Genomic DNA, 26,161 nt, shown 5'->3' on the forward strand with positions numbered 1-26,161 from the left:
TCACCCTTCCAAATTCTCTCTCTATTGACCTTGCCCTTTGATCATAGGTAGGTCTTAAAAGCAATGGTCTCCCAGGTTTCAGGTGCTATCTCTAGCCAGGTCACTCAAAAATCCTCTTGCTTGAGAAAAAGGGGGTTGGTGTGTGCGTTTAGACAGATTATACAACCACTTAAAGAAGAAAAAAATGGAGCCTCTTGAAAGCACAGTTACATCATCCCATTAATAATACACACCATTAAAGTAAGTTTTCTTCCTGGCACTGGATCCAGCGAGGACCTTTCTTATTTTTATTTCAACTCCTTAGAATATTTTTTTTATTTTTGCCTAAATAAATATAACATATTATAGCTAGATTACAGCACGGTATAAATTATCATTGAGTTATTAAAAATGTCCTCATCTCCTAATTCCCTTGACTGGGCTCATTGGAAGGTGTTTACCATTGGTAGTGCTGGGAGTGTTGGTGATGGTAGTAGTTGTGTCTGGCGACCTAAAATTGCATACATATCTTACTTCAAACGTTTTTTGGTCTTACGTTAATTAAAAAAAAAAAAAGAGTTTATTGACATTTGCATGAAGCATGGATTAATACGCAACAATGTTTCTCACAGAGCCTTTACAAAGTCTTTGTAGAAAGGCTTTTCTTTTCCTTTGTAAACAGAGGAATAATTAGTAAAGTCAAAATGTTCCTTCAGGGGCACCTGGGTGGCTCAGTGGGTTAAGCCACTGCCTTCGGCTCAGGTCATGATCTCAGGGTCCTGGGATCAAGTCCCGCATCGGGCTCTCTGGCTCAGCGGGGAGCCTGCTTCCCTCTCTCACTCTCTGCCTGCCTCTCTGCCTACTTGTGATCTCTCTCTGTCAAATAAATAAATAAAATCTTAAAAAAAAAAAATGTTCCTTCAGTAGAAGACAAGCTAGGAAATCATGCATGTCTCAATGAATGGACATTTTAAGCGCATCCTCTATTCTTATTTGGAATTACTATTTTTAAAAATCTAGATATAGACATAGACATAAGATAGACACATAGATACAGAGCATTTAAAAAATCAATCCAAACTGGAGAAAAACTAAGTTTAAAGGTTAGTAACAGGGGCCTGGAGGACTCAGTTGGTTAAGCATCTGCCTTCAGCTCAGGTCATGATCCCAAGGGATTGACCCCTGTGTAGGGCTCCCTGCTCCGCAGGCAGTCTGACTCTGCCTTTCGCTCTTTCTCCTCCCCATTCCGCAACCATCCTCTCCCATCCTCCTCCCCGCTCATGCTCTGTCTCTTGTCTCTTTCTCTCTCAAATAAATAAAATCTTTTTTTTTTTAATGAGTTAAAGGTTAGTAACGTGTCCAATTTATTCCCCATAAAGAGTTTCTTTCTTTTAGGTGACTTCCCAATTGGCAATCAGGGGAAATTAGCCCTGTTTCCTCAATCTGGGTCCTGGGAGAAAGGAAAGGGGACTGAAACATTCATAAGGAATAGAAACAAGGCAGCCAGCACAGGTCGCTGCCTGAGGAGGGGATCCTTTCTCTCCCCAACACAAACACAGAGATTTAAATTGACTGTAGCTCCTATCGCACTTAAAGAAATTCGGATTGTGGCCATAGCTAATGGGGAAGCTCCCAAACACATCCCACTTGTCAGTTCTACCTCCTGGACTGACTTATAACGTTACTATTACATGACTCCTTAAAGCATGTAAGTTGGCAAAGAGAAAGATACTGAGTCTATTCTTTTTTTTTTTTTTTTTTAATTTCTTTTCAGGGTTCCAGAATTCATTGTTTATGCACCACACCCAGTGCTCCATGCAATATGTACCCTCCATAATAGCCACCACCAGGCTCTCCCAACCCCCCACCTGATACTGAGTCTATTCTTTTTTTTTTTTTTTTAAGATTTTATTTATTTATTTGTCAGAGAGAGAGAGAGTGCACAGGCAGACAGAGTGGCAGAGGCAGAAGCAGGCTCCCTGCAGAGCAAGGAGCCCGATGCGGGACTCGATCCCAGGACACTAAGATCATGACCTGAGCAGAAGGCAACCGCTTAACCAACTGAGCCATCCAGGCGTCTCCTGAGTCTATTCTTGACATAGGTTTTGTTGTTTGTTTGTTTTTCAATTTCTTACAAATAACATGAGTTCTCCAGTTCTTTTGTAGCTGAAAGCTAGCCCAACCCTCATGAAAAAAGTTGGCAGGTTAAATTAAACACACACACACACACACATACACACACACACACACACAATTGTAAAAGGCTGGATTACCATTCTGTCCTAAGTAACGTGGTTGTGGTAGCAATTTTTTTTTTCTTCACTTTACACACTGCTGACAACAGAGCAGAGTTAGGACTGATTCTACATGATATATGCATTTCCAAACATGCTTATCCTGTGTTCTCTCTCAGCCCATATTAACTAGCTCTATGGAGTTTTGAGTTTTTAAAAAGATACTGTTTAAGATAAGACAGGAGGAAGGCTGACTCACCCAGAGCAAGTCAGGAAACCTGCATCAGGAAAAAGCTATGCAGAGAAAAAGGACCAGGGTGCCTTATTCACTTCAGAGGTAAAATCCAAACTGTGAATTCAATTTGGTTAAGATGTCCTACTGCCTGAAGAAGTGGGCCATTTTTAGTGAGTCTTCAGCCATCAATTTAGGGGCTTACAGACACAGTCAGAAATTACTATGGAACAGAGATCTGCATAATTTTGGCTATTCAATATAAAAAAAAATAAAGTCTAGGATTCTGGTCTAATGAATGACAAAGGTATAATTAGTCATTTTAAAACAAGTGATATTTTCAGTAGTGAAAGTTACAAAAATTCACTGTTGACTTGCAAACTTCTAAAATGCATGTTGAATATACAGAAAATAAATAGCAACTAATATCGCTCAGGAGTTAACTTGCAAATTTTTAAAAGAATTTAAAATTTACTCCACAACTATTGTATGCAAAGTACCATAAAGCAAACTACAGAAAGCAGAAGGACATCCAAAAACTTAAAAAGAAATAGTCAATAGTAGGTTTATGACATGTCACTAATTAATAATTGATTTTCCATTTTACAGTTCCTAAACAGGTGTCATTCACTGGAAGAAGCGCCCTTCCACCAAAACAGAAACAAAAACCCAAATTAAGTCTAGGGAAGTAACTCAGAACAGTGATTCCAAATATTAAATATCAAAATACATATTGATTGACTGCCTTTCTAACAGTTTTTTGGGCAACACGAAGATATTAATGATCATATCCCTACTTCAGGAGGTTAAATGGAATAGTAAAGCAAATATTGAGCTAATAATTAATATGCACAGAAAAAGAAAGAGAAACAAAACAAAAAAGTCTAAATAGCTAATAATTAAAATCCAAAACGTGCTCTTTGTTCTGATTATCAAGATAAAAATCTCAGGTCTTCACCCACATTCATACTTAGATATAGTGAGGTTTGTACCCAGGAGTACAAACCCCATCTATTAAAAGGTCCACATCTTTCAACTTTCTTCCATAAACCTTTCCTCAATTAGTGTTTTAGTGCTGGTGCTTAAGAACTATTTTAAAAAATGTTTTTATTATGCTTTCAGTAAGACATTTTGTCATTTTAATACATCAGATAAGAGAAGGCAACCAGGAAAGACTGAGAAACCGGGTAATTTGTAAATCTTTACCTGAAGGCCTTCAATAGCCAATCGCAGCATGCTTGGTGTAAGTTTGGAGGCTTGCTTGAAGGTGAAGTTACTCCAGTCTATGATCAAAACAAATCCATTCACTTGAAGCTCAGGATCTTCAATCATGGCTTCTAAAGAAAGTAAGATGGCACGCAAAATATCCACCAGTGTGTACCTATCAGCAACAGAAATGGACGGCATTAATCTAACAACAACTTTGGTCAACACTGTACAAAGTGTTCCGCACACTGAAAATTCCCTTTAAAATACCTCAGGAGTCTGAAAATCATTTTGTTTAGAAATCTTCTTCCAAGAGGAAATTTATTTGCTGCACTCCGGGGACATATTATAATTTAACATGTATTCTACCAAAACAAACTAAAATGCTTTTGAAAGTACTTTGTTTCATATTTTACAATGATTTCCTTTACCTCTAGTCCTTCCTATTATTTTCTAAAATCTCACCTCAACTACCCTGAAAAGTAGGGATGGAACTTTTTGAAGCAGCAAGAATGCCCTCAGTAATACTGATATTTCACACCTTCACATCCGGAAATTTTGAGAATGGGATTTGAAGGAGTTTCACCAATAAACAAGAACACTGGGTTAAACGGCTATGGTTAAAAATGTCAGCAGATTTTAATTTCTCATATGGAGTTTATATCACAAAGATGCAATAAAAGAAAGAAGGATATGGGATAAAGTCTTTATCTTTTTCAGCCTTCCACCTTAGTACAGTGCCTGGCACCTTGTAGGAACCCAATGAATGCTCTCTAAGTTCCTGTAGAATGAAGTAGCCTAGAGCGCAAAGACACTAACTGTAGAGCAAGGCAGCAGAAGGAAGAGCTGAGAAGTCGTTTGGGGGTAAATTTGTTAAAATCTGATAACTGGGCACAGAGACCTAGATCGAAGGAAGAGTAAAAGATGACACAAAGATTTTCTAGATTCAGAGCCTGGGTCAATGGTAAAATCTTTCATCGAAGTCAATAATGCAAGAAGAGGATACAGTTGGAGGATGGCTGGAAAAGTAGAATTTGGAATAAAGCCCACTGTAGTGTCGGTGAGAATTATGTAGTACACCCAGAAATATATATCAAGTAAACATCTCAAAAAGTAGATCCTAAACTGAGAAGAAAGCTCAAGGGGGAAAATTCCAGAGTCAACAACACACAGATCCTAAGTTCAAGTAAGTGAAGGAGGTTATGTAGTCAGAGCTGAGAAGAAAATGAAGTAGTGGTTCAAGAAGGGAATCCCAGCATTCCAAGAGGAATCACCAAATTTATGAAAATGTTAACATTTCAAGTTTTCTCCCCTCAGATAATCAGACGGAGACATCTAGGAAAGTTAGAGAAAGAAATGCTGACCTCAGGGAACAGGTGATGGGGAGGGTTGGTGGATTAGGGGTAGAAATCGATAGCATGGAGTGGAAGTGATGGGCTCACCAGGAAGACAGTGATGCCATGGTGAGAATAAACCCTAGTACCAACAACAGCAGACATCAAGAGGCAATTTGTTTTAGATAACACAGTTTAAGTATGGTTTTCCAAAACCGAGGCCAAATCGAGAGAAAAATTTACAGATGCATCATTATTCCCAGGGGAATATAAGGCAAATCCCATGATCAGCAATGAAGACAAGCAGGTTTGCAAAGTTTTCAAGAGCAAATTCCACCGAGTTTTAAAATTTAATTATCTTTCTTCAAAAGGAGAATCAAATGGTCTTTATATAAATCATTTTGATCTCCAAATTGAAGAGAAGACACATTAAAACCTCTTAGCTAACCACATTCAAAGGGCAGGTCAAAACAACTCTTGACACTCCAGTCCTCTGTTGTCAAACATGTCATATTACCACCATTAACAGCCCAGCAGGCTCTTTATAGGCAGAACATTGTTACATGAGATCTTGCCAAGGTCTGTCAAACATCTTCCCAAGAGATGGAGGATTTTATGAATTTTATATCTTCAGGAATCCTGCCTTCATTCTTCTCTTTGAAGTTATTTTTCACTGTTTGAATCTACAAATCTGAGGCCACTACAATAAGTGTGTTCGTGTTGGAGGCTTGTCTTGCAACGGTAGGAGCTCTACCATTGCTATTCTTCCCTTGTATGCTGGAAGAAAGCCATAAATAACAAACTAGCACATTAATGCAGCTCTCGAGTCTTGATTGTGCTTCCCAAAACAGCATTAACTAAAGCCTGCATTTGAAATCAACTTGGAGAGGATGATGCATGGCATGTAGTAAGAAGAAATAAAAACACCAGTAAGGGATTTTACAACTGGGACGCCAGACTATAGAGACCGAAAGACAGCAGAGCTGCAATAATGCATAAAAACTGTATGGAGAAGACAAGAAGGACACCTGTACCTCCTCTTTGCTACCGATACATTCAAGAGCGGGGAAGCTTGTTCTCTTGCATCTGGCCATGCTAGGATCAGGGGTGCCAATGGGCCTGGGCTGTCCTGGGGTTTACAGCATGGCGTCATCTGCAATTTGCAATCCGTGCAAAGCGCAACCTGAATCACAAACAGGTCATATCCGTCCAATTCCCCACCCTTTTCTTTCAGCCTGACAAGGAAAAACTGGCATCTGGGCATCACATTGGACAGCCCAACAGCGAGCAATTTCCCTTTGTCACTAAATCAATCAGCCGTTATTAAATTCTTCATTAAGGCTGCCCCCGCCCCTCGGTTTTCATTAAGCCACGTTTCTCACATCTGAAGCACTTCCTATTAGAAAGGTGCTGAGGGGAAAGACAAAGGGAAAGAATTGCCTTTATTAATGCCTCAGGGTATCATTAGTGCTAAAACTGATGGACCTATTTAGGTGTTTTATATTACGGAGTGGTAATAATAATAATACCTCTATCTGTGTAATCGTTTAAGATTTCCAAGGCAATTTCAATGCATTACCTTAATCTCAAAACAAGCACAAAGTCTCTATGCTCGTTTTGTTCCTGTTATTTTGGAGATGAGGACACAGGGTGTCAGAGAATTCAAATGGTTCGCCCAGGATCACCCTGGCAGTAAAGCAGGGAGCCTGGATGAGAAGAGCCAGGTCCTCTGACACCTCAGTTCTCTGCCCTCCCCGTGCTGCAGTCTCATGAGCTGCTCTGCTTTTTCAGGTCTCCATGTGTGTCAGAAGACAGACCTGAAGTCAATTCCAGCGTGGCCCCATGCTGAGTTCCATGATCTGCTCCAGCCCGGCCATAGCAGCAGGCTTTGGGGAAGGAAAGGCAAGAACACATCCCTATGAGTATGGATGGCAGGAGGAAAGGTCTACAAACCCTAAAGAAAACAAGAACTCTGAAATATTCATCTGTCTGGCTTGTATCACTGAGCACAGAAGATTAACTGTCTGAGCCTTGATTTAGTCTTACTGCTGTGGACTATAGGTGAGTGAGAACAAGTGAATCACTGAAAATGAAATATCTACAGGAATAATGTCTTTCTTTGGGGGAAAAAAAGGTAAAACAATGTGCACCTACCGCCACCAGAATAAAATAAAACAAAACAAAGTAGAACTGGGCTGGAAAAAAATGCAAACATCAGACTGGCAACTCATTTTAGGGCAGAACACTCAAAACAAAGGTCGGCTAAGGGCAGTCTTTGTCTTTGGAGATTTATTCCAGCCACTGAACTTTCTAATTGTCTATCCTGATGTTCAGTCAAGATTTTCTAAAGGATAGATGGAATTCTTTCCCCTAGATTTGTTTTATTTTTTTTCCTCAATTCTTGTGGGTAATTGTCTATACGCACAGAAAAAGTTTGACCAATTCACTTACTACTTGTACGGGCATGGGTAGGACATTCAACTGCCCACGGCCTCAGCTTCCTCAGCACCAAACTGTGGATGTCAGTAGAACCTGCCTTGTAGGATTGTGATCAAGATTTAATAGATTAAGGGCGCCTGGGTGGCACAGTGGGTTAAAGCCTCTGCCTTCCGCTCAGGTCATGGTCTCAGGGTCCTGGGATCGAGTCCTGCATATCGGGCTCTCTGATCCTCAGGGATCCTGCTTCCTCCTCTCTCTCTGCCTGCCTCTCTGCCTACTTGTGATCTCTTTCTCTCTGTCAAATAAATAAATAAGATCTTTAAAAAAAAGATTTAATAGATTAATGTTTGTGAAGGGCTTAGAAAAGTGCCTGGCACATCACACATGCTATAAAAATGTGTTAAACAAATGAATAAATGAAGTAATTAATTAATGAATTAAAATGAAACAATAGAAGTTTAAATTCAGTTAATGAAAAGGCGATGTTCTCTCTGCACAGCACTAAGGAACCCACAGGTGCCCCTTGGTTCTGAACTTCAGCACAGCCAAACAGTACCCTCATTAAGCACTTACAGTTATTTAGGGCCTTGTGTTTTTTTCTTCCTTGGGGGGTCAAATGCCCTCCACTGGTACAAAGAATGTGCCCTCTAGTTGCCCCTGGCACCTCTAATTTCTATGTATGTAACAAATGCATACTTTTTTTTCAAATTATTTGAACTGAGTACTGTTTGCTCAGTTTGTTACTTGTTGTTATAAAGATCTGACAGAAACGTTCCCCCCTCCCCCCAGTCAGGAGTGTTGTTCTATATGTTAGTAAAGTATATGCACCTGCTCTCAGTGATGTAAAAGAGCTCAATCTTCCCCAGAATGGATGAATTTTATTCATTCACTAAGAATACCATTAATTTACTAACCATTGGCTTCTGTTTTTAAAATATCTTTGAACATTTATTTTGAGGCATCCTTTCAGTGCAGTGTAGTAACCTCAAATCATTTGCTTCTCTTCACTTTTTCTAAAGTTGCATGTCTAAAATATGAAAATAGCCCGGTTCAAGCCAGACCCCATCAACATCCTACTTTAAGGTTGGCACTCTTGGTCTTTGCTGTTATTTCATCATTATTTCACTAATTACTGTATAATTGCCCCAGTTTCTAGAGACCGTCCTATTTTTTTTTTCCAGAGATTTGTTCCAATATTACACTAACATTTCTCAGGACAAATTTTTTGTTGTTATTCCTTTTCCATGGTATGAACCAAGGGCATAGTCTGGAATAAGCTGTAGTTTCCAGAATATTTGTTAAAAGATCCTCCTTATAAGGAAGCAGAATGGAAGCTCTGCCGGGACAGAAGTCCCAGGGAAGCCACACTTGCCAATTCCAGTTTTGACCAAATCTCAAAATCCACCCAAAACACAGCACAAGAAGCCTCCAGGATTTGAAGGGTAAGGATTCCTGAACTTGACACAATATGTAACACTGTAAAAAGAAACGTTGAAACATATTAAAAATAAATATAAACAAATACAAACTTTAATAAACTGAGACAAGAAATCTTCAAAAATCAGGCCTCAAAATTAAGCCTATACTCTTTTGTTTGTTTATTTTAAGATTACTGAGTAGGAGTGTTTCTCCCTAATTGCCTAGTTAACTGCCCTTGACTATTCCTAGTAATTTTTACTTTATTTAGTTTTAATTATTTTAGTCTACTTCCAGAGAAGAATGCAACTTTGTGGCTAGGATTAAAACAAATTTGTATAGTCTATGGCTGTTTTAAAATGTTAATCAGTTATCAACATAACCTTCTTTGAATTTGGAGACTGACCACATTATTTTTTTTAAGATTTTATTTATTTATTTGGCAGAGAGAAAGAGCAAGCAGGCAGAGCAGCAGGGAGGGGGAGAAGCAGGCTCCCCACTGAGCAAGGAGCCCCATGCGGGGCTCAATCCCAGGACCCTGGAATCAGGACTTGAGCTGAAGGCAGATGCCTAACCCACTGAGACACCCAGGCACCCCTGACCACAATATTTTACATATTCACAAGTCAATCAGAACTTGCAAATATCAATATTTTCTTTTTCATGAAAAAGCCACACAATAGGAATAAATAAACCAAAATAATATGTTTTTCAGGCAAATTCTGATAAATTAGAGAATCGTGGCATGATGTTTGACCCTCCGGTCTTTACTCCTTCCAGAGCTTCAATACTATAAGTGATCACCAATGTCCATCATGATAAGCCAGACAGTGCAAGATGGTCAGTGCTTTGGAATTGCCACTATATTAGAAATCATTTTGGTTTAGCTATATTTAATTGTTTTCTAATGGCTATTAATCATATTCTAAATAAATGCTTGTTTGATGTACAAAACAATAGAGAACTACTTTATAACTCTAATGAAGTAAAATATTACCTACCACCTACAGGCCAACTATCAGAATGCATGCCATCATTTTGTTTCAGGAGCCCAATTTACATGAATACTCACAAGAAGTATATTCCAGTGAATTTCAACTTCTCAGATACCTCATTCCATGCTCCAGTGTCTAAACCAGGATCTACTTTAACTCCAAGCTTCCTTTTCTTAAGATAGTATAAGCTCTCCCAGCTTCACGTTACACTATCCTCACACTTTACTGCTGAAATCAGGTGGACAGTTTGAAGGTATCTGCTGAGTCCTGAGCAGGGTACAATCATTCAGGAAGGAAACAGTATATAAGCATGGAAGACTACTGAGTCTTAGTTATGTAGTGTAAAATTCAATTGTTTTTAATTTTTTGGAATTTATTCTTGTTTTCAGAAATTATGTTACACAATCTGAAAGAAATGACATAAAATTGTATGACTCTTTACCAAGGTATCGTCTGTTCAACAAAAGTAATAAATCATATGACCCTGTTCTATCCTTGTTAGAAAAACTACAGACCACATTGAAAGTCATTCTGACATTTCAGTATTTCAATTACTTTTTATATATGTTGTTAGAAGGCAGGTACACTCTAAATAGTATTATTTTACCTTAGTCTTCTTGAAGATTCCATGTCTCCTATAAAAGCTTTGGAAATGATCCAGTTCTTTGTAGCAACCTGAAACTGACCTGCACCACACTGCAGTATAAAGAGACACTATTTTATTTATAGTCACCATCTCACACACATTTACTGTTGCTAGTCTCCTGAAAAGCACAGAAAAATGCCCTACAAATTTCACGTAAGAGAAAGTATACATCAGAAAACTTCCTACTTAGACTCTTTTTTTCAATACATAACTCATACCAACTCAAAAAATACCAACTAACATTAACTCTAGTTCACATGCTATTATAAATACAATAACATAAGATGGGGTTTTTTTGTTTGTTTGTTTGTTATACAGATTAGTTATTTCTGAGGCCTTTACAGAAATTTTCAAAATTTGATTTAAAAAAATCTTGCTTTTCCCTTTGGGAAGTTGGAAATAAGCGGTTTTGAAATAAAGGGGACATTTTCTTCTACCTAATTTCTGGAATTTCCCTGTGTAATCCTGGACATTCCCACCAATTGTCTTTTTAAAAGAATCCTATTTCACTTTCTTAAAACAATGCTACTTTAAAAAAGAAGAAGAAGAAGAGGAGGAGGAGGAAGAAGAAAAAGAAAATTGTTGAAAGCCAGGCAATTCACTGAACAACTCAAGGAATGTGGCCAGAATTTTGATCAGATATGCAGTCTGAGACCCAGGTTGTTTGGTCTGGTAGGAGGACCATAGGACCCAACGCACAGAACAGGAGAGGCGTGGGGACCAGGAGATCTGGCATGTGGCAGATCCACCTAACAGAACAGCAGTATGGTAAACATGGAGGAAGGTGGCACAGACTCCATTAAAAGTCAAGTCAGATACCCGGAGGGTATTATGCTAAATGAAATAAGTCAGTCAGAGAAAGACAATTATCATATGATCTCACGGATATAAGGAATTTGAGAAACAAGACAGAGGATCATAGGAATAGGGAGAGAAAAATGAAACAGTATGAAACCAGAGAGGGAGATAAACCATAAGAGACTCTTAATCTCAGGAAACAAACTGAGGGTTGATGGAGAGGAGGGATGATGGGGGGGCGGATACGATGGCTGGTTGTTAGACATTGGGGAGTGTATGTGCTATGGTGAGCACTGTGAATTGTGTAAGACTGATGAATCACAGACCTGTACCCCTGAAACAAATAATGCATTATATGTTAGTAAATTCTTTTTTTTTAAATCAAATCAGATAAGAATTGAAGCTGTGGAGTGTGGAAAGGAAAGGGATTCAGTCCCAAGATAGGAAAGGGGCTGATGACCCCTGATGCTGCCAGGAAGGAACTGCCAGAGACCATCCTGAGGCTTCAGAGCTGTTCTTATGCACATATCCCAATGAGGGAAGTTATACATACAGATATATGACAGTATATACACAGATATATACTTGATATACAGAGATCAAGAGGATAGAGCTGTTTATCTACTAGTCCTTGTTACTGGATATATGCAGATCTGAGATGAGGGGCAGGTAGGAAGAAGGAGAGAATGATTTTTTTTTTTTTTCTAAGAACACAGGAGGAATTTTAGACAAGCTCTAAATAACTCATATGCCTTCTGATCTTGACATAGGATAACTTTTTGATTATACAACAGGTATAAACAGTATTTCCAACCACAGAAGTAGAATTCACAATTTTTAGTCTATAGGTCCCGATAGAGTATTTTTACAGAACATAGCTTCTCATTTTAACTTCACATATATGAAATTCTAACATTAAGGATTTTTGTGTAGGTTTAATAAAAATATTTACATACTAATTAATAAATTATCTCCCATTGTAGATTCTCAAGGAGATAGATTTTCATTACTAGTAACCTATCTTTTATATGAAAGAATAAGTCAGACAACTAAAACAGTTTCTTTAGTAGCTCTGGAGTAATCAGCTTCCCATACACATGAAAACTATAAGTGGCTTTCATCTTAATTAGGCTTATAAATCAGTATGAATATTAGTTCACTTACAAAAATAAGTGAAAAAAGTTTTGTTCTATATGTATGTCTCTCTGAATGCAATCTGCCTCTCTAATGGTATTTTTGACAGACTCTGAGATATATTTAAATATAAAATTTCCACAGCTCCCATTGAACTACTCCCTGTAGTTCAATAAACAAAATGCCAGTCTAACTGACATATGCATTACGTTCCTTCTTGAATAGTTTTGTTTTTTTCAATTTTGATATACACAATAATTGGTTTGCATAACTCTACAATCAACATCTCAGGTGTGGGGAAGAACTTCTTAAAGAGAAATTGTGGTCAAAAGATGGCATTCCATGTGTCTTTAAACTTTGTCACCTGATAAAAAATAGAATGAGATCTTTATAAGTAACCAAAATAAAAAATAGACTTCATTCTCCCTCAACAGCTAACTCCAGAAGTTTCTTAGCTTTATGATTCCTTAGATAGTAATGTGTCTTTATATCTACCTAAAAGAAATCAGAGTAGTTCTCAACTTAGAATTACAAGGAACAGGTAACTAAAGAATAAAAAGTTGTTAAAAATACTTACATTCTAAGATTCCAACAGAAAGCCATAAGATCAATAAGCCTTCTCAGTAACGGTAAAAGTCTTTTACAATTGTTCCAGAGATGTTTTCAACTAACCAGATGCATCAAAAGTCACCATTCACAGAACTAAAAATACACCAATGTTATAACAACCAGCTCTTCATGATTCATAGTTCTGGTAACATTTTCAAATCCCATGGAATATATTTAGCTTTGAACTTAATTGAAACTACCTTACACAAGACCCTTTCATAATTTTTTTGTGTGTTTCAGTTCAAGAAAATAATTTTGATTGAGAAAGTAGAATAGTCCCTCTCTGCATTTTTCTGTTACAATGTAGATGAAATAAGAATATAATTTCTGCTCCGTTATAAGGCAATAGAACTCAAAAAGTCTACTAACTGACATGTCTGAACATTTTCCACTTCCTTACAAAAGATGAAAAATCACATCAGACAGGAAACACATTCTTTAGATTAGTGACAGGTGTAGAACGAGCGTACCAGTCAGCCTTTATTTTCGGTGTCAGTAGGCATGCTCGCGACAGAGGGTACAACTCTTCCTTTTCACTGAAGTGACATACATCATATTATTCCTCCATCTACACATCACCAAGCAGAAAAGTTCCCAAGCAACAGAAGTACTTGATCGCGGCTGAATGTCAGGCTATTCTTTAAAAATAAAACCTCAGTGCTAAGGAGACAGATGATGATGATGGTGACCATGATGACAATGGTAATGGTGATGAGGATAATGAACCTAGTTTATGAATTTCATTGGGGGAAGGAGGAAAAGTTGCCTCCCTTCTCATCCCCATTTCTCCACAGAACAGCAAACTTACTCAAGAGGTGAAAATTTAGCAGCTTTATTTAGAAGTTGAATGATTTACACTGCAGCACAAAAATAGGGCTCAGGAAGCACTTAAAGCTGCAGTAGAAACTAGGTGCTCATGAAGTAAGAGTTTCAAAGGTAGGAAGAAAAGCCTTTCTCCCACCCCTAGGATGCCCACCCAAACCTCATTTTGTTGTTCCAGTTTCTCTTTTCCCCCAGCCAAATAAACAAACACAGCAAAGCTATAAAACCATGACACTACTCAGGGTAAATTCTGGAAAATGGGAGAGTAAAAGAATCCCTAGTACAAGTTTGAATTTAAGATTTACCTGCTCTGATCCCAGTTGGCTGCAAAAAGGACTAGAATCTTCCTGCCATAGTGGTCCAGATTGGCCAGGCCCCCAGGGAAGCCATCCTTCAGTGCCTGCTTGATGCCCGGGTCAGTGGCCTTGAAGCTTTTGAACATGTCCAGGTTCTGCTGCCGGTATTCAAAGTACTGGGCCAGGAGGCGGAAGGCCTCAAAGTGATGAAACTTCCTGGCCCGCAAGAAGCGTAAGATGAAGGCATCATCTGTGCGCAGAAAGCCAATGTCCGGCCTGGTGATGACCATATCCCTCACCTCCTGGATGTCCTGGTGCAGTGTGTCTGGGTTCTCGTTGAGCTCCAAGCGAGCTTTCTCCAGGGTCTCCGGAGAGAGACCAGCTTGTAAATGAGTCATTGTTCTGCTTATTCCTGAACCTTCCGTTCCTCTTGCTGACTGTCCCACAACAAACCTGGCCTTGGCCACCACCGGGCTCTGGCCTCTGGACCTCACTGCTGCCTGCTTCCTCTTCTGTACAGGAAATTATTTGTCTTGGTGTCCAGACTAGTACCCTGTTGCTCCTGCTCTCCTGCAGCTTTTTTTCTGGGGGATATAAACTTTTCCCACCCCTAAAAAACAATGCCTCACTTTGGTTCCCTCTTCCCTTTCCTTTAAAGAGATGTGGACCTCTGGCGGGCCCAACACTCCTTGTCTCTCCTCAATCCTAACACAACGCCCCCAAGCCCACCCAGCTCGCTTGGCACTGATCTTGGTCCTCTCCTCTTCTCTTCCAAGATGTAACAAAAACAACCCCCACGCACATCTCAGCCCCAGCTCTGTGATGCTTCTGCGGGCCCTACTGAAGGATGCGCCTGCCAGGGATAACGATGGGAATTCTGATTAATAATAAGGTGGCTCTTCAGCGCTGAGCTCCAGGGCGGGGAGAGAGCGTCTTTGCCAGGAAGAAAAAGAGAGAAAGGGGAAGGGGGGGTAGGGAAAGGAGCTTATTTTTCCTTCTGCTTATTCAAAGATGTTATTTTTTAAAAAAACATTTGTAGGATTTTGTTTAAAATGATTATGATCCAATTAGGTGGAGACTCTGCAGATAGCGCACCTTCCCTCCTCCCCTCCTAGACACACCGTGATCTCAGAAGGCACCAGAAGGGTTTTCGGTGGCGTTGGCACCAGCGTGGGCTTCCCCCTCCCCAGCCCCACCCGCAACTTCTGCCTTCCTCTAGCCCTTTATTTCAACGGAATTATCCCGGGGTGGGGAGTGCGCAGGGAGGAGGGGGTTCTCTCCCACAATATACATTTCAAATGCGAGGTTGGGGGCAGGGGAGAAGGTAGAGAAGAGGAGTGAAGAATAAAATTTAAATGTCTCTACCTTTTCTATAAAACCCCAAAGCAAGAGAGAAGAGCAGCGGGCTCCTACCAGCAAACCCGGAGGCGGGGACGCTAAGCAATGCGGCACTCCCTGGCATCCATCAGCCCCGGCTTCGGCGGCGGCGGCGGCGACAGCAGCATCAACTCCTCTCCGTGGGATGGAGCGAGCAGAGAAGAGGGGCGGCAGCTGGGACCCGGGCCCAAGACGCACTGGGGAGCAGCCGTGACCACATCGTCCGCCAGCAGCCCGCTGCCTCTCCCAGCAGGAGGGTGGGGGTGCAGAGCTAGGGCCACCGGCGTCCCAGGTCCTCGCCTGGCCCTGCCATTCGCGTCCCCAGGAGAGCAGAAGGGAGGGAGCGGGGTTCGAATGCCTGGATGGAGAAGGCCACGCGGGCGGCCGCCGCCTTTGTGCGCCCCAGCGGCGGGGTGGTGGGCGCGGCGGGGCGGCTGCCGCCGGGCGCGGGCCTCTCCCGGTGCGCGCCGGGCAGCGGGAGTCAGGCGCGCCCCTCCGGGCAGCTGCTCCTGCTGCTGCTGCTGCTGCTGCGGCTGCGGCTCCGGCTGCCGCGGCTAAAAGAGGACTCGGCTCAGCCCAACTCCTCTCTAATTATCCCAGCACAGATCTAGCTGCGACGTAAGCGCTCACTCAGCTCGCGCACGCACCCCGCTCCCCTCGCCCTGGCTCGGCTGGGTAGGACGACAATTTCCGCGGCATTCACCTGTCCTGAGCCCCAACTTTAGCCTTCTTCTCCTCGTCCGCACTCTCCCGCAGGCTCCTCGAGCGGGCATCACCTGGCCAGGCGGGGCTGCGACGCCTTGCAGCCTCCCCACACCCCTCTCTCACCCTTTGTGTGCGCGAGACCCCAGAGCGGCTGGCGAGTGACCGTTGTGGATGGTAATTCACGTGAACACACGTTTTCTAGGTCCCAGAGGAGATCATTTTGATCCGGAAAGGGTACGGAAATATTTTATTTGCTGCGTTTGTTGTTGACAGAAATGTTTAATTTAGAAAAGAAGACCAGAGTGGTTCCAAAGCATTGTGTGGATGACTAAACCTCCGGAGGAACTTATATGGAGAGTATTTCAGCCATGAAGTCGGGCTGTGGGATTATTGTTGAAGAGAATGGAAATGAGCACCGGGGCAAAACAAAACAAACAAACAACAAAACAAAACAACACCCCACAAACAGTCCGAGAGGAAAGAAAAAAATAGACACCCCTGGACTCATTTCTCATCATGATAAAGCAAATATTTGCAGAGACACATGCCATCATTCCTTTTAGTTTTATACATCTGTATACTAGAAGCATCATAAACGGACAGGATTCTCTGAGCTTAACACGACTGTCTAAGGGTTTGAAGAAAAGGAATGTTTTCTCTTTTCAAAGCTCAGCATGTATTACTGAGCATGTCACTAAGAGCAACTTTGGCTTACCAACTAGCATGGGATCCTAATTCCAAGTCAACACAATGCAGCAAGTATTTCCTGAGCTCCCCTGTGTGGTGGGCATTGCCTTGGGTTCTATGGATAGAATAGGTGGACTTGAAGAAAGAAAACCTTGTCATCCTTGATGACCATTGGAACACTCAGATTACAGGCATAGCTGTTGTTCTTTACCAATGGTGTTCACGAAAAGGAAAAGAAAAATAAAGAAGAGGGATGGCAGAATTCTGTGTTTTTTTTTTTTTAAGATTTTATTTATTTATTTGACAGAGAGAGATCACAAATAGGCAGAGAGGCAGGCAGAGAGAGGAGGAAGCAGGCTCCCTGCTGAGCAGAGAGCCTGATGTGGGGCTTGATCCCAGGACCCTGAGATCATGACCTGAGCCGAAGGCAGCAGCTTAACCCACTGAGCCACCCAGGCGCCCAGAATTCTGTGTTTTATTAAATAAATAAGTGCAAATCAGTAAGAACCAGAAAAAGGGATTACAACACACACACACACACACACACACACACACAGGGTCATTATTCCCAAGGAATTTACACTTTAAATAAGGAAGGCAGAAAATTATACACACTCATACACACATATATATAAGGTCTTTCTAGGACTTCATATAATTGTGACTCTTCAAAAGCATTTTGAATGTAATATGAACTATTAAAATATTTCAGTTCACAGTTCAAAAATTTTGAAAAATTTATTTTTGGCCAATATTCTAGAACTTGAAGAAAATATGTCTGGTGTGAACTGTATTAAGAGGTTTTATAAAGAGGTTTCACCAATATTGAGAGTTCTCCATGGATCTCTTGTGTTTCTGAAGGTCTTAGGAGGAAGGCATGAACTGTCTTTTTTTTAGACTATCTGGTTTTTTTAGACTATCTGTTCAAGGCTGTGTGCACAGTATATATAGTGCACAGCCTTGAAGGAGCCTTGGGAGCTAGAGATAGTACCTCCGTCTGAATGAAAGGTTTGCTTAGAGCTTTGGAAGGTAGAGGTAGTATCTCCCTTCTGAGCAAAGGGCAGGCAGGTTTATTTTGGTTCCCTGATCTCCAAGCTACTATCCTGTGATGTTCCTCACTATATGTACCAGTAACATTTGACCCTCTTCTCTTAGGCTTGTGGGTGTCAGGGCTCAGGAAGCAAGCATAAAGTATGCTGGTGCTTAGACTGCTTCTGTGCCTGGGTAATAAAGTTGTTTATGTCTAACCCAAAGGTTTTGCCACTTCTACCATAGACATGAAACTCTGGCCAGGTAAGCTGTTCACTTGCAAGTAGGATTACATCTTAGAACCTACAGGGGCTTAAAAACCAATAACTTAATTTTGTTCTCTGAGAACCAGTAAACCATATTTTTAGAAAGGAACTAGATAAAATTTGTTGGTCCAAGGTATGGTATGACCTATATTTAGTGAGGGTGTTTTTGTTATTTATCAGTGACAGATTTGCTTTAAATAAGGTTCATTTTAATTCTATCAATATATGATGTAAATCACTTCTCTCATGCAGTAGGTTTGTTGTAGTAGGTCACGTGTGTATATATAGGAATCTTTTCTTTATATGTAAAAACTACTAAGTCCTTACTCCAATAATTTTACTACTATTCTCTCTCCACTTTAACATTTAAAATCGTTCTGAAACCAAAATAAATATACAGAGTATTCTAAGAATTAAGGTGTCTATCAGATGACTTCAGAGCACTTGATTCCCAATTAATATTAATTTACTTTGCCAAATTAATGCAAAGTAATGTAGGAACTAGAATAGGAGAAAATTAACTAAACAAAGGATTCATTAAAATATTGTTGGAAAATTAGTTAAATTAAGAACCTCTGATATTTTCAAGGTAGGTGAAAATGGTTTGGTTTACTGTCATAATTAATATGCATTTTAAAATATTTTATCCCATCTATTGTTAAATAAATTATACATATGGAAAGGGGCACGAAGGAAGATGTATAGCTCTATGGCATATCACAAAGCAACCACTTATGCAAATACCCACCCTGGTTAGGGAATAGAACACTGTTAGTACCCATAAAGCCCCTCCTTCCTTCCCTCCTAACCACTTGCCTTGCCTCCCAACAAAGGAAGCCACACCATCTTCATTTTGAAAATAACCACTTCCTTGTTTTTCTTTGAAATTTTACAAGCTATATGAATATGCACTATAATTTAGTTTTCCCGTGTGTTTTTTTTTTAACTTAAATGAATGTAATCATTCATTGTAATTTTGTGATTGGCTGCTTTCATTCAATATTATGTTTGTGAAATAAGAGTCTTTTTCCTCAAGTTGCATGTAGTTTGTTCATCCATATTCAGTGATGACGCATGGAATTCCATTTTATAAACAATATGCTTATCTGTTCCACTGCTGATGGAGATTTGAGTTGTTTTTCTATTTAGGGCTCTCATGAGTCATGATGTATAGACATTCTGATCTACATCTCTTGGTGCACATGGACATATGTTGGAATGAAAGTGCTGGGTCATATGGGTTGAGCATCTTCAATTCACTAAATGATGCCAAACTATTTTCCAAATGGTTGTGCTATTTGTTGTGCTAATGTTTGTGCTACCCTTCCTGCAGAAGTATATAAGGGTTCTCACCATGCCACATTCTCTCATATCTCACTCTTACCCATCGCTTTAACCTTATCCCTTCTGATTCTGAACAGGTGTATCACATGGTGATTTGGGTGTAATTTCCACAATTGCTCATGAGGTTGAGCAAGTTTTCATATTTTTTTGGCTGTTTGTATAAACTTTTGTGTGAAGTGACATTGCTTAATAATGTCTTGACTAGCATCATTTTAAATTTTAATATAGTTCAATTCTTCTTTAATGAATAGTTAATTCTGGGTCTGATTTAAGAGAATTTCACCTGACCTAAGGTCACCTGATATTACCTTCTAGAAGTTTTGTTTTTGCCTTTCATTTAAACCTACAATTCTTCTGAGACTGAGTTTAGTGTGTGGCATGAGAAAGTAATGGAGTATTTTTTTTATATGAATATAACTCACCACCATTTATTGAGACTGTTTAATGAAAAGATAATGTTTTTCTTATTTATTTATTTATTTGACAGAGAGAGAGAGAGATCACAATTAGGCATAGAGTCAGGCGATGCCAGGGGGGAGGGGGAAGCAGGCTCCCTGCTGAGCAGAGAGCTGGATGCAGGGCTCAATCCCAGGACCCTGGGATCATGACCTGAGCCAAAGGCAGAGGCTTTCACCCACTGAGCCACCCAGGCACCCCAAAAAGATAATCTTTTTCTAAGTGAATAGAAGAGTTACCATTGTCACAAAATAATTGTCCATATAAGTATAGATTTAATTCAATGTAAATTTTAAGTCCCACAAGATGTCACTGTTCTATAAACTAGTGTTCCTCAGTGGTTCTCAAAGAGTGAGCTTCAGGCCAGCAGTATTAGCATCACCTGGGAACTTGTTAAGAATGTAAATTCCCACCTCTGACATCCCGAATCAAAAATCCCAGTATGGGATTTCATGATGTTGCTGGCCAACTTTTCACATGACTCTAATTTTCATTGTTTGAGAATCATTGCCCTAGATATACATATATATATATATATATATTTATCCTTTCTATTGTTCTTTCTTCCTTTTTGTACCTCTGTTTCCATAAAGAAATGTTATTCTTTTACCTGAAGCATACCTTTTACTATGTCTCTCAGTACAGATCTGAGTGCCAAAAATTACTTGTTTTGTTTGCCTGAAAGCCAGTTTCTCTTGCTTTCCCTGTCGAAAAATATTTTTGCTAGGTATGAGAGCCTGAATTTGCAGCTGTGTTCTTTCAGCACTTTAAATATTGCAATCCATTTTTTTCTGGCTTGTATTATTTTTGTTGCAAAGTTAGCCCTCACTCTTCTCAATATTCTTTTGAAAGAAGTCTCTATTTTTCTCTAGCTGATTTTATTTTTTCTTCTTGTCTTTCATTTTTAGCAGTTTCTTTTGACCACTTTGCTCTTTTACTACTATTTTATTTTTGTATTACTTTATACACTTAAAAAACCCTTCTTGAGATTTAGAGAACTTCCTGATGCTATCTTGATGGCTTTTATGTGTTTTTGGAGTGATCTAAGTCATAATATCCTCATATGTTGCTTCTATTCCATTTTCTTTCTCCTCCGCTTTTGGAATTCCAATTATACATTTATTATATCTCTTTACTGTTTCCTCTGCATATCCTTATATATCTCTGCATTTTCCATCAATTTTCTCCTCGTCTTTCCTTTTGGATATTTTCTGTCCAAACTGATTTCAGTTTACTTCAACTCCTGTTAGTCTGTCATTTTATGTCTTAGCTGTCTCTTATTTAGTTCTTAATTCAGTATTTCTAGTTCTAAGATTACTTAGATACACAGATGTATGTCAATTATGTTGGAACTAGCAATCTCAATTTTTATCTCTGTAGATATAATAGACATAGTGATTTTACATTTTTTGTTAACTCCAATATCTGGGTTTCTGGTGGATCTGCTCTATTATTAATTATTTTTTCCATTGTTTCTGCTGGTTTTCATTTTTTATTGTATTACCTCCTTGAGTTTCTGCCTATTTTAAAAAATTACATCCTGGTCACTGAACTAACCAAAGTATTTATAGTAATAAATTAAGATCTAGAATGATGTTATATTAGTCCAAAGAGTTGTTACTGTGGCTTTTATCAGGGCCCTTAAGTCCATACATGTGAACAATTGGGCACTAGAACTACAGATCAACCTAACCCTATTTCAGGGAATGAAATTATCTGCAACTAAGCTGCAGGCTCTATAAGGGCAAGTGCATTTCTACTTTACTTCCCTGTGGTGAACCATGGAATCTAACACCTATCTTCCAGACTTTTGAAGCTGTCAGAAGTACTGTTTAGCTTCTCAAGCTCTCTCTTTAATCATAAACTGCCTCTCAAGACAAAGTAGCCCCCAATACTGGACATCCCTGCTCTTACTTCCCCCGATCCCCTATTACAGTTTTTCTCATATCTTTAAGCAGGTTTTATTTTTGTTGATTGTCATTTTTAGATGTCCTCAGCACTCCTATCAATCTCCAAAATACCCAGAGTCTTTTTTCTTAACACTGTAGGATAATTTAAACCAGTTTCCAAATTTCCTTAATACTGACTCTTTTTTTAATGTTGGAGACCATAATTTTATACCTACATCAATAATGTATAATTAAGAGATATATGAGTCTATTTTACCTGCAGGAACAATGCCTGCATTATTAAATCACTCCTAAGAGCTCACATGTTCATGAAAAGAATAAAAATTTATTTAAACATTAGATCTCAGGCACCCTTAGTACAGTTTCTCCCGATGGTAACACATCACAATCAGGATACTGACATTGATAACAGTCAACAGACAGACATTTCAGTCACCATGAGGATCCCTTCTCTTAGCCTTTTATAGCCACAACCCACTTCTATAAGCTCTGCTTAACTCCCAGACCCCAAAAGCCATGTCCCTAATATATCTAAATGTACTAAGATTTTAGAATTTTCTTCCTTCCACAATTAGAGGATTCATAACTAGTAGTCTCCCTAGCACAAGAGAGCATTAAGAGAACTTTGAAGTACTATCTTGACAATTTCCATTGTCACAATTATAGTACACAATCTCCATTGTGGTAGTTAACAGCAAAATTCTTTTTTCCAGAGGTTTATTTTTATTTTTCTACATTTTCTCATATCTATGTAATACTACAGGTAAGTTAAAAATTAAAACAAAGGTATTACCTCTAAAAAGCATTACATTGACTAGGTGTTGCAGATATAGTTGGCAAATTCTCATTTCCTAGTGTTGTGTTAGCAATGATATCACACCTTCACAGAAACCAGTAATAGGAAATTGATCCAGCTATTCCCCTGATGATACAAATGCTTCCTAGAAACCCTATTAGATGCAATGGAGGTGATTGTATCGCTCTTCTTTATTTCTGAGAAGTAAATGTAGTTAAGGACATGATTCTATTAAATCTTCTTAATCTGACAAGTTTAATTAAAAATTAAAATAAATAATATACATGGCTATTTTAATATCATTTCATATCATAGATCTGTATTAAATTAATCTTTTAGTTATTTGATTTTATTTTGCAAAGTTTCTCTCTAATTTCAATAAATATTTCTAAATGGATATACTTTGCCCAGGTCACTTAACTCCATTTGTCAATTGTTCCAATATAATAGCCCAGGTGAAACTAGATTACAATAATCATTAAGGACCACCTCAAGGAAAAACACTCTATAAAAGATTAAGAGGTGTCTGTGTGTGTATGGGTGTGTGTGTGTGTGTGTGTGCGCGCACAGGTTAAAAAGAGCAATGAAGTTCTGAATGGATATATATAAGCCTCAGCTATTTTTATCATAATAAGCAGAAATGTGCTCATTCTCTGGGAGCACAGAGAAGCAGTTTGGGATCAACAATACTAACTCCTCTAAAATGAGTTCCCCGATTTATGATACTAAAGAGTCTGTCAGGGTGAAGATACTGTAAAAGATAAATATGTGGAAAACTACTATTTTGCTGGCTTTCCCAGAGTTGTCATTTCTTAAATGAATGCGGTTGTATCCAAGCTTGTCGACGTAGTGAACATGCCAGCGACTAAATGTCACCCTGTTGGTGATGTCTCGTCAGTAGATAAGAACAAATTCAGTTCTGCCTCATTGCTCTTGTTTTGAGGCATATTATTTCAGTTGTAACACATTTTCATACCAACTGTTCAAACTTAAATCTCTTTCATTTTCTCAGGAATGATTTTGTTCTTAAAAATATTGACAGTCTGGGGCAAGTGGGTGGCTCATTTGGTTAAGTGGGGGCTCTTGGTTTTGGCTCAGGTCATGATCTCAGGGTTCTGAGATTGAAGCGAAAATCAGGCTCCAGGCTCAGTGCTGAATGCTGAGTCCACCTGAGCATCTCTCTCTCCCTCCAACTCTCGCATGCACCTCTGCTTGCACACATACACACTCTCTCTCTCTGTCTAAAATAAATAATCTTTAAAAAATATTAATAATCTGTGACTGTGTCAAATCTACTAATAATCATCTGATAAGACTGAGGTTTGTTTTAATGGAATATAATCAGCTAAATTTCACAAGCATTGGAAGTAAGTTTTCTACAACAAGCACATAGAAACCATATGTATGTTTGCCCTGCCTTACAACCCCAATGCTTAACACACATTAAAACTCAAAAGGCCACTAATGACAAGTGGAAGAAAAATGAAACTTGTAAAGTTAAAATTTAAAAAAAAAAATCCCTACGTGCTTCATCTGGAGGTCATTTTTTTAAAGTGGAAGTAGTCCTCAAAATATACAAGGAACACATTTTAGACTTCTTAAAAGCAGTTGTCTTTGACATTTGACTCCATGTGTTATAAATCGATTTTTCTATGATTTCTTTTTTTGCAGTTCACTTAAATCATCCTTTGAAAGTGTTTCTCTTAGATTTTCAGTGGCTCACTTCCTCTCAAGCTGCAGGTACAGACATCCACGTGCTTTTCCCAAACTCTTTATCTTTTAGCTTACTAAAGAGGATTATACTGTAGGAGAAAGCCTTGAAACTGTCTAGCCAGTTATGTGTTGATGGCTTATTAAAATGACATTCTTAGTGATACAAAGAATGCTTTAAAAAATCATTCTAGGAAGTCATGGAATGATCCTCCCATGAAGTTCGAAATAAAAGGTTGTTTAAAGTTGCAAATGGATCTTCAGTCCCTTACTAACTCATTTATTCTTTCACCAAATATTTATTGAGAACCAGTTATGATGTATGCCTTGTGCGAGGCAACTCTGCTTCATTTTCAGCTTGGTAGGATATATTACATATAAATTATTTGAACTATTAGAGGCTTATTTTGTCAAAGCCTCATTTTGAGGGTCATATAGCTAAGATCATGTTTTCTGGTTTAAGATAGGCATAGTTCTATAAATTTAAATAGAATCCTTCAGGATAATGACCCTACCAGTGATATTCTAGTCTTTCAAATTGACAATATAACCAGAAAGTTCCCCTTTTAGCATCCTTTAAAAGCAGCTCAACTTGTCATAGCCATTCCATACAGGTTTTCTTGGCCTGTTTTAGATATCATCCCACAAACTCGTAGATAAGATAGGCCTTCGGGTTTTGTGCAATCCCTGGAAAGTTTGCCTTATCCAGTATTCTTCCTCTCAAAAATAGTATGTCCAAAAGGAAAATGGAGTTATAACAACCCAACCCAAAATTCTCCTCTCCGTTTATATGTGTGAAGAGAAATAATTTCCAAAAGTCAGTTCTCTAAGTCTTCTTGGCAACCATGAGATGTGATACACCTCACACCTGATCTTTGCCAAATGTGTCTGTTGGCTCTCTGTAACTAAGATCTGCTAGCCTTGGCCTCATCACGTGAAGTGAAATGTACTTAGTTTTTGTGTCTGAATGGTTAGATATCTTTGTTTGATAATAGTACTGCTGATGACAGTTTTTAGTTACATCAGCTGCTACCTTGGTGTTTCTGCCTCTGTTTGACCCAGCTCCTCACAGCCACAAATCCCAACAGGGTGCTTCTGAAGACTCTGGCCCTTTTCAGCTTCCCAGATCAATTAAAACCAAAGTAAGTTGCCAACAGGACATTCCAATTTCAAATGGCATGAGGGACACAGCAGCAGGATATCTGAAAATGGGAAGCAGTTGGGTAGGGCCACGGAGCCTGTAGGTAAATGGCCCAATTCAGAGCATACTGATTTCTTTTCACACCATGTGGGCCACCAGAACAAGTTGCCCATTTGCAACCTTTGACATTAACTAATATTTTTCTGCCCAAGCTCCTCCTCTATGGCGCTTCCGACCTAAGGTTTCCGACCACTCTACCTTCTGCATACTCAAGTTGTGCTGCTCACTGTCCTCCCTCCACTACCTCCGTTGCTTTAGTGACTCACCTCCCAGGGTCATGTGATGCCAGAACCTGGCCTTAGCCAGTATCTGTGTATTCCCCAGGTCACAGACCTCAGAACTGCCTTGTATTTGATCCACTCCTGGACCCAGTCCACAGGAATGAGAGCCATGAAGTACGTCACAGACCATTATGTATTCACTGGCTGTCTGGTGTCCTGGCTTTGCTTATTCTGTTTGCTCTTCTTGTGGTTAGAATATTGACTTTTATCTGATACCAGGCACCAGCCATCAATAGGCCATGTCTCCAGAAGGTGACCA

General features: G+C 39.3%; 1 protein-coding gene across 1 annotated transcript in view; it reads right to left on the bottom strand.

Annotated features, from left to right (window-relative positions):
* The window catches only part of CLVS2 (clavesin 2), an 80,314-nt gene extending 64,625 nt beyond the window's left edge, over nucleotides 1-15,689 (bottom strand). The window contains exons 1-3 of the mRNA XM_004740119.3: nucleotides 15,554-15,689; nucleotides 14,150-15,073; nucleotides 3,652-3,826 (exon numbers count right to left, since the gene is read on the bottom strand). Of these exons, the coding sequence (XP_004740176.1) occupies nucleotides 3,652-3,826; nucleotides 14,150-14,538 (564 nt within the window). The 5' untranslated portion in view covers nucleotides 14,539-15,073; nucleotides 15,554-15,689. The remainder of the gene's footprint in view (nucleotides 1-3,651; nucleotides 3,827-14,149; nucleotides 15,074-15,553) is intronic.
* Nucleotides 15,690-26,161: the final 10,472 nt, after the last annotated feature.

Source organism: Mustela putorius, unplaced genomic scaffold (assembly GCF_011764305.1).
Source record: "Mustela putorius furo isolate JIRA1106 unplaced genomic scaffold, ASM1176430v1.1 tig00003863_pilon_pilon_pilon, whole genome shotgun sequence".
Taxonomy (NCBI): Eukaryota; Metazoa; Chordata; class Mammalia; order Carnivora; family Mustelidae; genus Mustela; species Mustela putorius.